This window comes from Somniosus microcephalus, chromosome 22, assembly GCF_052327205.1.
Source record: "Somniosus microcephalus isolate GS21.2 chromosome 22, FLI_Smic_1.0, whole genome shotgun sequence".
Taxonomy (NCBI): domain Eukaryota; kingdom Metazoa; phylum Chordata; class Chondrichthyes; order Squaliformes; family Somniosidae; genus Somniosus; species Somniosus microcephalus.
This window is the reverse complement of record NC_141008.1, coordinates 34,293,256-34,306,902: the sequence shown is the minus strand read 5'-3', so window position 1 is coordinate 34,306,902 and position 13,647 is coordinate 34,293,256. Positions and strand designations below refer to the sequence as shown.

The window sequence follows — 13,647 nt, the reverse complement described above, 5'->3', positions numbered from 1 at the left end:
GCCACTTATTGATATCCAGGTTGATGTGTAGGTTGTGCCTATTTCTGCCACTTTGCATGTGATCCTTCAACTTCCAGCATCTCTAAACTATTTTTCTGCTGCGTAACAAGATGAGATTTCAAGGGTACAGTCCCAACCTGGCGAAAGCCTCCTGGTCAACAGCAGATGGTGAAGGCACAGCTTTGCTGACATCTCCTAAGAAGTTCTATTAGGGTATGCGGACCCACATACTTGGGGAATAGTGCACTTGCAATACAGCTTTAAAAATGTTGGTGCTGGAGGCCAGGAATTCAGGTTTCAAATTTGTCTGGTTTATACAGATGCACAGTTATAACATTGTGCAGGTCTGATAAGAATCGTGGACTTCAATGGCTTGAAGCCTTCTGCTGCCTCATCACAATCCCTGGAAAATACCAGGCAACTCAATTTTTCACGCCCATTTTTCTATGGCTGTGTGCCTGGCACACACTCGCAATACTGATGCATGAGAGTGGACAATCTCACCAATGTGAACAAAAGTTTCTCAAATGGGCCTTGAATGTCTATGGGCCTTACAGTGCATTCTTGCCATAAATTGGACAGGAGTGTGACCAAAGGCCTACGAATTAAGCTGGGACTCAGCATATCCAGGTCCCACCTTCTGTGACTGTACAGGAGGCCGTGTTTGGGGATGAACCTCCATCCAGCCCAAACATGATTCCCTATGTCAGATGTGGCGTGGGTGGGGGGAGAGAACTCCCAGGTCCAGGTCTGCCGTTAGCCTCAGATTAGGATCTGCCAGGCAGCTAATCCAGGTGAAGGGAGGGATACCAGACTTCTGTCAAAAGTGTGGGACCCACTGAATGGTTAATGCCTGCGCCTTGACCTGGACCAACGAATACTTACCCTCAGATTCAGGCCTACTTGGCTTCCTTTACAAGGGAGATGATAGAAGCATTGAAATTTACAAGTTTGGCTGGGGCTGCCATGGTTGGCCATAGTGGCTGGAAAATGCCACTTCGCTGACACCCCGCCCCCTTGCTCTGCAACGATTGGCAGCTATACATTAATAACAGAAGCTCCTTCTGATCCCAGATACTCCAGTGAGGCCAGAGGTGGAAGTCCCAGTTGATGGATCCTGGCACTTTCACCAGGATTGCACGCTGTGGATTTTCAGAGCCAGGCACTGTGTTCTCAAGGATAAGGCTTAACCTAGATTCACATTTGAATTTATTTCTATTCCTTTCTCAGGTGCGAAGGGTATCGAACCAGATTCTACAGGTGGCCGATCAGATTGTACCGCTGGATCAGGACAATGCTCACACCTTTGTGCAGTGGGGCCAATGGCTTGACCACGACCTGAACCTGACCCCTCAATCTGGCAGTGTCCAAACATTCAATGATGGCATTAACTGTTACAAAACATGTGCAAGGAAAAGTCCATGTTTTCCCATCAGGGTCAGGATGCTTTGTATTTGATATCAAGACTGAATCAGCACAGAGCCAGCATGATTTTAACTTCAGTTCCTTAGCAACTTCACAAAGAAATTAGAAAAACAGTCCAGTTTCCAGCATTGAAGCAACAGTTTTCTATTAGCCTGCCTGTGTACTTCATGCCTCAAAAACTTACTGAGAAATCATTGGCCTAGAAATTCAGTTGGTTGCGCCAGCCGTTGGCGCCTTAGGAGGAGTAGATGTCGGGTGCTAGGCAGCTAGCGCCCGGGCACAGCGCGAACTGCGCCTCGCCCCAATTTCACTAGAGATTTAGCGGCGGCGCAAAGTCTTTGCGCGCGCTCAGCTGCACGCGCAGATCATGACGTCATTTCCTCGTGCAACGCCCTTTGTGCGCCCCCAACCGGAAATTCAGTGGCGGCGCCCCATTGTGCGCCTGGCGCCCCTAGCGACTGTTAGAGTGGAACGGTGCTCAGCCGATGCGGGGCGCGGGGGGCGCAAATTAAAGGGCACTCCTCCTGCAATATAAAAGGCTGCCATTTCGCAGCACTCCTTCTTGAGAAACAGATCTTTGGAGAGAGACCAAGGTAGATAGCTTTCTGCTTTGGCCCAACACTCGGACAGGTACTTCTGGCTTCAGGCCACAGCTTTCCACTAGTCTTTGCCTTCATTGACATCTCATTGTTTGCCAGCATATTATGGGGGCTGCAATGGGTGTCAACGCTGGCTTTCTCAATTACATCCAAAGGGCTCACAGACGCCGTGAGAGAGTGGCAGCCCTGGCTAGACGGAGAGGGGGCAACAGGCGTCGGCAAAGGAGGCCTTGCCCACCCAGGGTATACCGCCAGCAGTTCTCCTATCTCAACATGTCTGTTGAGCAGTGTGTTCGGAGGCTGCGATTCAGAAGGGACGTGGTCACAGAGATCTGCCAGCTGCTTGGCGGTGATCTGCAGCCACAGCTGAGGAGCAGGACGTCTCTGTCGGTGGCAGTGAAGGTGACGGTGGCTCTCAACTTCTATGCCACCGGCTCCTTCCAATCCGCTACTGGGGACATTGCCAACATCTCCCAGTTCGCCGTGCATTGCTGCATCCGCCAGGTCACCAATGCCCTTTTCAAAAGGAGACGTCAGTTCATCTCCTTCTCCATGGCTCTTGCCAAGCAGCAACAGCGTGCAATGGGCTTTGCAGCATTCGCGGGCTTCCCCATGGTGCAGGGCGCCATTGACTGCAGGCATGTGGCTTTGCGGGCACCTCTGGAGAATGCCGAGGATTACCGCAACCGGAAGGGCTACCATTCGCTGAACGTCCAGCTGGTGTGTGACCACAGGCAGCTCATCCTAGCTGTCAATGCCCGCTTTCCAGGCAGCAGCCACGATGCCTTCATCCTGCGCCAGACTTCTGTGGCAGACATGTTCCAGGCACAGTCTCACCCACGAGGATGGCTTATCGGGGACAAAGGCTATCCTTTGTGTACCTGGCTGATGACCCCGCTCCGTGCGCCCAGCACCCCTGCTGAAGAGGGATACAACGAGAGCCTTCAAGCGACCAGGAACATCATCGAACAAACAATCGGCGTCCTGAAGCAACGGTTCTGCTGTCTGGATCGTTCCAGTGGAGCCCTACAGTATTCGCCGGAGCGAGTCTCCCATTTCATGGTCGTTTGCTGCATGCTGCACAACCTGGCTATCCGCAGGACTCAGCCACTGCCACCAGGGATTGGAGGACCACCTGAGGAGGAGGAGGAGGACCAGCACAGGAGGGAGGCAGAAAGTGCAAGGGCCGCCCGTCGCCGGCTTATTGAACGTCGGTTCTAGGCCCCCTCTCAGGGACTGGCTTGTGCCAATGTCAGCAGATGAATGTAGCCGCTCCACAAGCCCTCAGCCGAGCAGGGCAACCAGGACTTAACCAAAAAACCATGCACACTGCAATTTAACAGCAATAATTTATTGAAAACCTCTGCCCTTCCCACATTACATGCTCATGTGGAGAAGCCCCCTCCAAAAACACAAAACTACCAGTCTCGGCCTTACAAAAAGAAAGAAACACACCAGTCTCGGCCTTACACAAAAACAACTGCACCAGTGTCGGCCTTACAACAAGCACCAGGCATTTGTGCATACCTCTACTTTTTGCCCTGCGAGGGCGATGCCTTGCACATCCTTGCCTGGCCCCTGCCCGCCCTGCAGCTCCTCCTCAATGGGAGCCCAGTGGCTGCAGCAAGGCTGGGGGAAGGCTGCTGAGGGGCAGATGGCGAGATGGCAGATGCCCTTGGGGGTCGGCCTGCACCAGCTCTGGCCTTGGAGTGGCCGGCTGCTGACTGCTCCAACTCTGGCTGGGCGGCAGCAGTCTGTCCAGCAGCTCATGGCAGCTGCAATGGCAGAGTGGCAGTGTCGGCTGCAGGAATAGTGGCAACCTGGCAGATCGCAGGTGCTCGCTGGTCGCCTGAGACATTGGCACTCGCACGGGCCAGCACTGCAGCATGCGCAGCAAACAGCTGAAGAACAGACTGCTGGGCTGCTGCTGCGTGGCGAGTGCCCTGGCGATGCCTGGCTGATCCAGCGAGGGTGGCAGCAGTTAGTGCCCGTGTGGTCCTGGTCTGTGTCCGCATGACACCAGCCAGTGAATGGACGGCACGACTGAGCACTTGGCTAGAAGCCGACTGTGCTGCCGCGAAGTCCTGCAGACTCCTGGCCTGTGCTGCACTGAATAGTTCCAGACTCCTGGCCTGTGCTGCGCTGAATAGTTCCAGACTCCTGGCCTGTGCTGCACTGAATTGTTGCAGACTCCTGGCCTGTGCTGCTCCGAATTGCTGCACACTCCTTGACAGAGACTCTATGGAGCCAGGCATCCTTGCCACTGCAGCCATGAGCTCAGTGTGCCTGCGCTCAGCCTGGACGGCCATTTCCTCTAGGAGGCGCACCTCCTCTGCGCTCACCGTTGCAGGACTGGAGGCCGCACTCGCCCTCTGGGGAGAAGTCCGCCGAGCTTCCCCACCCCTCCCGCGTTGCTGCAGGCCGCTGGGCCCCGGAGCTTCACTCTCCTCCTACCCTTCCCCCCGGCTCCCCTCCAGGGAAGACGTGTCCCCTACATCGCCATGGGCTGGCGCGGCTGAGGGTGGCACTGATGGGCCGGCTTCCTCTTCCTCCTCCTCGTCTTCCGAAGGGCTGACAGTGGCAGCTTGAGGGCCCGCCTCCTCACCTGGCGATTCACCATCTGAAAGCAGGAAGGCACAAGAGTAGCTTTAGAGTGAGGACAGGGCGGCAGCGAGGGAGGCATGAGTGGTGCCATTCACCGCATTGGTCGGACAGTGGCAAAGGATGCTGATCTGATGCGCAAGTGGAACGAGAGAGGTCCAAAAGGTGATGCCCTTACCATTGGTGCCCAGAACAGGGTCGGCATCTCCACTGGCGACGGGGCCAATCAGCCGGCCTACCATAATGCGCTCCACACGCTGGTCGAGGTCGGAGAGCTCTTTGAGGTCAGGACGGCCTCCCCCGGTCTCAGTTCGGTTGCACCGGTTGTGCGCCACCTTGGCCTGCAAGAGAAAGGACGGCCTCTAAGTACAGTGTGAAGCCCTGATCTTGTCTGCACTGCCTCCCATGGTCGAATAGCTAGTACAGTGTGAAGCCCTGATCTTGTCTGCAATGCCTCCCATGGTCGAATAGCTTGGACAGTGTGTAGCCCTGATCTTGTCTGCAATGCCTCCCATGGTCGAATAGCTTGGACAGTGTGTAAAGTGCTGAATGTGCAATTGATTTTCATGCCAGTCCCATAGCTGCTGGATGAGGGCTGGCCATTAGGGCTTTCAGGTCCCTTTGCCCATAATGTGAGGTGCACATGCAAGGATGAGGAGGACACTGGAAAGGGTACTCACCCTGACAACCCGAGTGAGGTCGTTGAACTTCTTCCGGCATTGCACAGGAGTCCTGGCAACCACGCTGTTGGAAGACACCCTCTTGGACACCTCCCTCCAGGCTTTCCGGTAGGCGCTGGGCAGCGGCCTCTTGCCACCTTCTGGGAACAAAACATGGCGCCTGCGCTCCACTCCGCCAACCAGCAGCCTCAGGTCACCGTCGCTGAAGCGCTGCGCTCTCTCCCTGGCCTTCTCCATAGTCCTGGGCATTGTACAGGTGAAGCTGAAGTGGTCAGGCCTAGGTTGAGGGCTGCAGTGTGCAGGGTGTGGCAGGCAAACAAATCCACCCTCCCCCTTTAAGAGCTGACCGGCGCCAGAGTGTCTGCCGTCAATCAAGAACTCGCCGCACCTGCGCTGCGCCCGGCCTCGGGGGTATCGCTCAGCACCGCCGGCTTAGCGCCTAAAGATAGTCGTGCATCGCCTGTTTTAGCGCAGCAGCAACCTTTTGGGGCGATGCGACTGAATATCGGCGAAGGGGGCGCGACGTTGCGCCAGGCGCAAACTTTAGCGGCCGCCCGACTTTACCGCCCCAAAAGTGGCTATACTGAATTTCTAGGCCATTGTGTCTCCCTCCCTTTCAAAATCACCATCGTCACTCCTCTCCTTAAAAAGTGCACACTCTACTCTGTCCCTGCAAACTATTGCTTCATCTTCAACTTCCCTTTCCAAAGTCCTTGAACATGTCGCTTCCCAAATCCATGTCCATCTTTCCTGCAACTCCAATCAGATTTCATCTCCAGCACCAAAACGTTCTCCTCCAATACCTTTTCTCCATTGTCCAGCTAAGTGAGATTGCCCTCGATGGTCCATTTCTACTTATCTGATTGTAGCCAGAACATCTTCAGTAATACTTTCTCTTTCTGCCCCCTTTACCTTTGGAATACCTCAATGATCTCTTCTTGGCCCCCTCCTCTTCCTCATCTACATGCCACCATTTGGCAACATCATCTTCAGACATGGGTGTCAGCTTCTACATGTGCATTGATGACACCCAGCTCTACCTCTCCACTACCTCTCTCAACCCCTCCACCACTTGCCACTTGTCCAACATCCAGTCTTGGATGAGCTGAAATATCGTTCAGTTAAACGTTGGCAGCCATCATTTTCGGTCCCCGTCACAAGCTCCACCTTGTCACTGATTCCATGCCCCTTCCTGACCACTGTCTCAGACTGAACCAGACTGTTTGCAAACCCGGCCTCCTATTTGACCCTGAGCTGAGCTTCTGAACCCATATCCTTTCCATCACAAAGACCGCCTACTTCCACCTCTGCAACATCGCCCGACTCTTCCCCTACTTCAGCCTATCTGCCGCTAAAACTCTCATTCATGCATTTGTCACCTCCAGACTTGACTATTCCAACGCGCTCCTGGCCGGCCTCACACCCTCTACCCTCCGTAAACTTCAGCTCATCCAAAACTCTGCTGTCCATATTTTATCCAACATCAAGTCCCGCTTATTCACTGCCCCTGTTCTTACTGATCTACATTGGTTCCGGGTCCCACAATTAATACAATTTAAGATTCTCATCCCTGTGTTTAAATCCTTCCCTGTCACTGTAACCTCCCTGATCCATACAACCCCATCGCCTCCACGACCGCCCCCCCCCCCACCCCTGAACTCTGCATTCCTCCAACTCTCGCCTCTTGTGCATCCCCTCCCTTCATCCCACCATTGGTGACCAAGCCTTCAGCTGTCTAGGCCACAGGCTCTAGAATGCCTATCCGAAAACCCACCGTTTTCCACTTCCCTCTCCTTTTAAATCCCTGTTGAAAACCCCACTCTATTACCAAGCTTTTGATCACCCCTCCTACTATTTCCTTCTTTGACTGAGTTTCCATTTCTGTCTATTACACCTCTGTGAAATACCTTTAGATGCTTTTCCATGTTAAAGGTTCTATATAAATTCAAGCTGTTATTGCTGATATATGCCCACTGCAAACCCACAGGGTCACTGACTTTTCGTCAGTCCTGATGAAAAGTCATCGACCTGAAACGTTAACTCTGTTTCTCTCTTCACAGATGCTACCTGACCTGCTGTGTATCTCCAGCATTTTCTGTTTTTATTACCCTCTAAGATTATATCGGTCTCTGATGCCGATGGTGAAGTTTAGCTTGGATCAGCTTCTTTGCTATGGTGATGTTACTCTGTGTTGGACATATGCATCAGCACCAACCAGAAACTAGTAAATCATCAGTCCCCATTTAACTGGCAGCTGATAGATAGAACATGCATGTACATATTATGGTCTATATATGGTGGGAGGTTTACATCAGAGCCAACTGAAATCACTCAACTATAATGACTGCAATGTTACTGATATTGGCAATCACTCAATGCCAGTCCAATGTTCTGCCTAAACACAGTTGATACCACCCTGCTTCCTGGTCCCCTATCAATTCTTCAATGACGGCTGACATGGAGCCTTCCACAGGTGGCATTGTTACATTGGGAATGATGCTTCACACACAAAATGGCTAGCCTTCTAACTTTAGGAAGCTCTACTGAAGTTTGCCGCAAATATCCCCATGAGTGTTTGGGTTGCCAACACTGATTAGTTGTATTCTTGGAGGTTTCACCACATGCCCCATTCAGTCAAACGGCCTTTTTTTCCCCATCTTCTGCATTTTTATAACTAATGCATTAAAGTGTTGAAAGAAAACAAAAAAGCGCTTTTTTGATAATGCCACGGTGATTTTTCTCCTGGGTTGCTCGCAGCAGTGTCCAGGAGATTAATCTTCAATACCTGGAGACTCCGGGGCAATCTTGGAGGGTTGAAGACTCTAATGATGGTTGGGGATGGACCTCGCCCAATAGCAACATCTCATTACAGGAAAGGTTTTCAGTTTTGTCAAAGAGTGTGTAAGTGTATTTGCATGTGTATTTCTGAGAGAGCGAGCTTTATCTGACAGAAATGCTGAAGTTTATTTTGTTAATTAGCTTGTGTGTGCACAAATATCTGAAAATGGTTTTTATTGTTGTTCTTGTCTTTCATTGTCAGATACCTCCCAATGACTCCAAGTTCAATAACACCATAAGCTGCATGCCTTTCTTGCGATCTGCTCCTGTATGCGGCACTGGTGAGCTGAGCTCACTCTTTGGACACATTAACATTCGGGAACAGCTAAATGCAGTAACACCCTTTATCGATTCCAGTATGGTGTACGGTAGCGGAAAATCTATTGCATATCGAATCCGAAACCATACGACAGATCTGGGATTGCTGGCAATTAACCAGAACTACTCTGACAACGGACTGGAATACTTACCATTTAACAGAAACCAGTTGTTGAGCCCTTGTACTATGAACCCCAACAGCATTGGTGTTCCATGTTTCTTAGCAGGTGAGAATTCCAATACATGACATGCCATGTACATATAGAACACTACTCATTACTGGATCATTGCTTCTTCCCCAATTAAATGATCAGCACAGAGCTCCTCAGATGAAGCCCAGGTTTGATTCTCTTCGCTTAGGCCAACGGACGGGAAACTTGCTGAACTCAAGGAAACGCACTTCATACCAGCCCTCACAGCATCGTTAACAGTGACTGGGAAGAAACTTACTGGTCGTGCTCCCTCCCCATCACTGAGATTTAATCTATTGGCTGTGCATTCTCTCCATCACTGAGATTTAACTTACTGACCGTGCTCTCTTTTTTTCACTCAGGTTGGTCTGTGTCTTCATCACTCAGGTTTAGTGGGTCGGAGAAGGAAAGATTAAACCCAAAACATTCAGAGCAGAAAATGATTTAAATTGCGAGAGAAAGTCAGGGTCTGCCCAACAAAGAATCAGTTTACCATTAGAGTTTCAATTCATTTTAGGCACAAAATTGAAAAGGAAAGGGAGCAGTCAAAAAAAAGTTTCTTCATTGGGGAAAAGGAATTTCAATGAACTAAAAAGGCAATGAGCCCAGATAAACTGAAAGAAAATGGCAGATAAGTGGACAAAAAATAATAAATGTTCCAACAGGAGTTAATTAGGGTACAAACTAGACGAGAAGTAAAGGGGGTGCAGCATAAGATGGACTACCTTGGATGAGAAATTCAAATTCAAATGAGACTTTAAAAAGACATATCACAAATCGAGGGCTAATAATACAAAATAAAGTCGAATGGAATAGACAATAGTTCCAGACAAAGAAGAGGATGTTGCCAATGTCATAATAAAGGAGGAGGTAGTCGAGAAATTGGATCGGATAAAAATGGATAAAGAGGAGGTACTTAAAAGGTTGGCAGCGCTCAAAGTAGTAAAGTCACCCGGTCTGGATGGGATGCATCCTAGGTTGCTGAGGGAAGTAAGGATGGAAATTGCGGAGGGTCTGGCCACAATCTTCCAATCCTCCTTAGATATGGGAGTGGTTTCGGAGGACTGGAGGATTGGAAATGTTACACCACTGTTCAAAAACGGTGAGAGTGATAAACCCAGCAACTACAGGCCAATCAGGCTAACAACAGTAGTGGGTAAACTTTTAGAGACATTAATCTGGGACTAAATTAATTAGTACTTGAGTTAATAAATGAAAGCACCAAACTGTAGGAAGGATGTCAAGAGGGTGCAGAGGAGATTTGCTAGAATGGTACCAAGGATGAAAGACTTCAGTTACATGGAGACTAAAGAAACTGGGATTGTTCACCTTAGAGCAGAGAGGGTTAAGGGGAGATTTGATAGAGGGGTTCAAAATCATGAAGCAATTTGAAATGAGGAGAAACTGTTTTCAGTGGCGGAGGGGTCAGTAACCAGAGGACACAGACTTAAGGTAATTGCCAAAAGAGCCAGAGGTGACATGAGGGAAAAAAATTGATGTAGCGAGTTGTTATCTGGAATGCGCTGCTTAAAGGATGGGGGAAGCAGATTCAATAATAACTTTCAAAAGGGAATTAGATAAATGAAATGGAAAAAATTGCAGGGCTGTGGGGAAAGAGCAGGGGAGTGGGGCTAATTGGAGAGCTCTTTCAAAGAGCCAGTACAGGCATCATTTTACGATTCTAAGTAAACACCCAGAATCAGCAAGTGCAAACTAAAGAAGTATGACCATAAATGGATTTAACATGAGATTGTTTCAACAGTAACAGGACAGTCAGAAAAGAGATGAATTCCATAAAAGATGCAAATAGGTCCGAAACAGCAGATGAGACCAAACTAGTTAATATGGTGAAGGATTACTTTATTCAATATTCATAAGGGAAGAACTGAGCAACGTGTAAAACCCAAAGTAGAATTAATTACTTCAATACAAATCAGATAGAAGTTCTACACAGGCTAAAAGGGCTCAAAACAAATCAATATCCAGCAATAGGTGGTATTTATCCATCATTTATACTGAGAGAGATAGGTAAAGAGAGTTACCTGGCGTTGATGATCATTATGAGGGAGCCTCTGGACTCTGGAGAGTTACCGATAAATTGGAAACAGGCTAATGTGGTCCTCATTTTCAAAAAATCGTACAAAACAGACACAGACAACTACAGACCAATAAATCTTTCTTCAGTACTGTGTAAAATAATGTAATTGATTATCAATAAACTTGAGGATTATCTTCATAAAAACCAGGCGTGTGGTCAGTTAAAATGCCCGGGGACATAACCTCCCGATTTCCCATCTAGATCTTAACAACCCTGATTTTAACCTGCTCTTCTGAGTAGGTGACAAAGGCTTTCTTTAAATATGCAGATCGGGGCCTAATTACCTAATTGGGCCCTGACAGCAATTTTAACTCAGGGCCTGAGCGGGGAAGCTGCTGTGGCTTTCGTGCCAGGCTGAAGCAGGGCAGAAGCGGATCGAGACGTGACGAGGCCCAGCATGGTAAGTTTTTTATTCCTTTGTGGGACCAGGAGGAGCAGGAGAGTTTAGGCCTCCTCTGCCCCAGACTCCCACTCCTTCCTTCCCGTAAGACCACCCCGCGCCCCCGGGACCCACTTAACTGAGTGCTGGCGATTTTACGGAAGCCACTTCTCACCCAATTCACATCCATTCCAGGCAGGAAGCGGACTGGCAGTTTGGTTATGAGGCCCAGTAGTTAAAATTGTCATGGCCTCATGCTGCCGCCGGGTAGATCAGGAAAAACTGACTCCTGTGGGAAGCCAGAAAATTGACCTCTGACTCCTCTCTCAGCTTTCTGTGTTGAGAATTGGCTCAACCAGTGGTCATACAAGCCACCTTCTTGAATGGCAAACCTGCCTTGTTTGGCTAAGTCATCTGCTACCCTCAATGAATGAAGCCAACCCAGCACTATGCCCTGCATTTGTTTGGCAGTTCTAGTGGACTCCTGCCATAACTGGTATCTTGAAAGGGCAGGGCGGCCCGCTCTTGCCGCTCGCTCCCGCAACCGGAGCGAGGTGTTCGGCGAGTCGGGCGGAGGCAGCGCAGCACATCGGGATGCAGCAGCAGCCACGTCGACCCGCTAGGGCACGTCGGCCGGCTGCTCCTCAGTGGGAAGGCATTCCGACCGGGAGGAGGGGAGCCGAGCATGGCGGCCAGAGGCTGGACCGGAAGCAGGAGAAGCAGGTCCGGGCTGTCGGACCGTGGAGCCGGCGACGGTGAGGTGGAGGCCGCGGCGACCGGAGGATGTGTTTGGCGAGTCGGGCGGAGGCAGCGCAGCGCATCGGGATGCAGCAGCAGCCACGACGACTCGCAGTCCGACTGGGAGGAGGGGAGCCGGGAATGGTGGCCAGAGGGTGAGTGGGAGAAGCAGGCCACCACATGTGGAGCCGAGCCGGTAACAGTGAGGAGGAGGCCGCGGTGATGAAGAGGACGGAGCGGCTGAGGGACATCGTGCTCCCACTGCCACTGGATGCCAAAGAATTGACTTTCTGAACACGGCACTGTAAAAATAGCTGACGTGTCCCTACGGGGAGTAAGCATTCCATTGTACTTGTACTGGTTACATATGGCAAATTTAAAAAAAATTGAATTGAATTGAATTGAATGGTCGAAAAGGATAGCTATGATATTGTCATTTTGTTGACCAAATTGTGCTTTCTGTTGGCTCATCTCAATGAGGCTCATGGAGGCTGTTTGGTCTATGTTAGATGAAGGAGGAAGGCGATACCAGAACCAAAAATTGTGCAAAAATTAAAGAAAGAAAAGTAAGAAATCATTTCAGACCAGAAAAGAAACAGTTCCTGTTTTTCTTCAATATTGCTATTGATATGACATTCATCTTGGACCCACAGGGGATAACCGTGTAAATGAGCACCTGGGGCTGTTATCCTTTCATGTATTGTTTCTACGGGAACACAATCGCTTAGCAAGAGAGCTGAAGAAACTGAACCCACACTGGAGTGGAGAAACAATCTACCAGGAGACGAGGAAAATCATGGGAGCTTTTCATCAGGTAAAATATAGTCGGATGCACCAAAATTGAGAGATGGATTTTGTAATGAATACCACCTGATCGGGCAGGGGTGAAAAATGGGATGGGGGTGGGGATGGGCTTTTATGCTGTATTCTGACCTGCTTTGGCACCCACCCAACATTGGCAGAATTGCCCTAAAATGGACAGGCATAGTTCAGTGAGGTGGTAATGATGTGGTGACATCATATGAGCATTTTCAATCATTAATGCCTGTTTTACATTCAGCAGTATTCGTGTCTGTAGTGTATGTACCCGTCTACCTTTAAGAGAACTATTGTATGTAACCGTCCACCTTTAAGAGAACTACTTTAGGTGTTGCACTACTTTGTTGGCTTCTGTATACTGTAATACCGACGGTGACCACACCAGTATATAAGTGCTGTGTCAGGAAGTATTGAGCAGATTCGCCCTGACCTTCGAATAGTAAAGTCCTGTTTTAAGTTACTCTTGGAGTCTGTGTATTAATTAACTAAACAACCCACAGACTTTACAGTGGCGACGAGTCCGATCGTACCCTGCGGCAACAATAATTCCGAAGCAGTTAACGAGCGTCGAGAAGAGGCAACCGCCCTCGTCATTCTGCTGGGAGAAAACTCGAGTCTGCAGAGCTGGAAAGGAGGAAGAATTCAGAGACAAAGACTTCCATCAGCAACAGGCACTGACTGTCCCTTCTGCCATGGTGAGGAGTGAGCCGATCAGCACGAGAAGCAAGGCGGCTACGGTGACTGTGAGTAAGGGAAAAAGTAAAAAGAATAACCGGAGGATAAGGGCGGTGCACTCGACCACGGTCGAGGGGGAAAGGAGCCGGACAGAAGTCGGGCCCAGAGGCGCTGAGACTGGGGCAGCGCGGAGCAAGGAAGCCGCGGTACAGACAGGCTGGGGACGCAACGGCGTCATGAGACAGCTAGACCGCGACCGGCGAAAAAGGCCGGGCAGCGACCGAAG

General features: G+C 50.0%; 1 protein-coding gene across 5 annotated transcripts in view; it reads left to right on the top strand.

Annotated features, from left to right (window-relative positions):
* Positions 1-13,647, top strand: part of LOC147102163 (myeloperoxidase-like) — a 91,011-nt gene that overhangs the window by 27,569 nt on the left and 49,795 nt on the right. For 3 of the 5 annotated variants that reach the window (XM_085964430.1, XM_085964429.1, XM_085964431.1), the window contains 3 exons: positions 1,231-1,437; positions 8,346-8,688; positions 12,521-12,681. In XM_085964430.1, the coding sequence (XP_085820556.1) occupies positions 1,231-1,437; positions 8,346-8,688; positions 12,521-12,681 (711 nt within the window). The remainder of the gene's footprint in view (positions 1-1,230; positions 1,438-8,345; positions 8,689-12,520; positions 12,682-13,647) is intronic. The other 2 variants (XM_085964432.1, XM_085964433.1) reach the window with 2 other exon arrangements.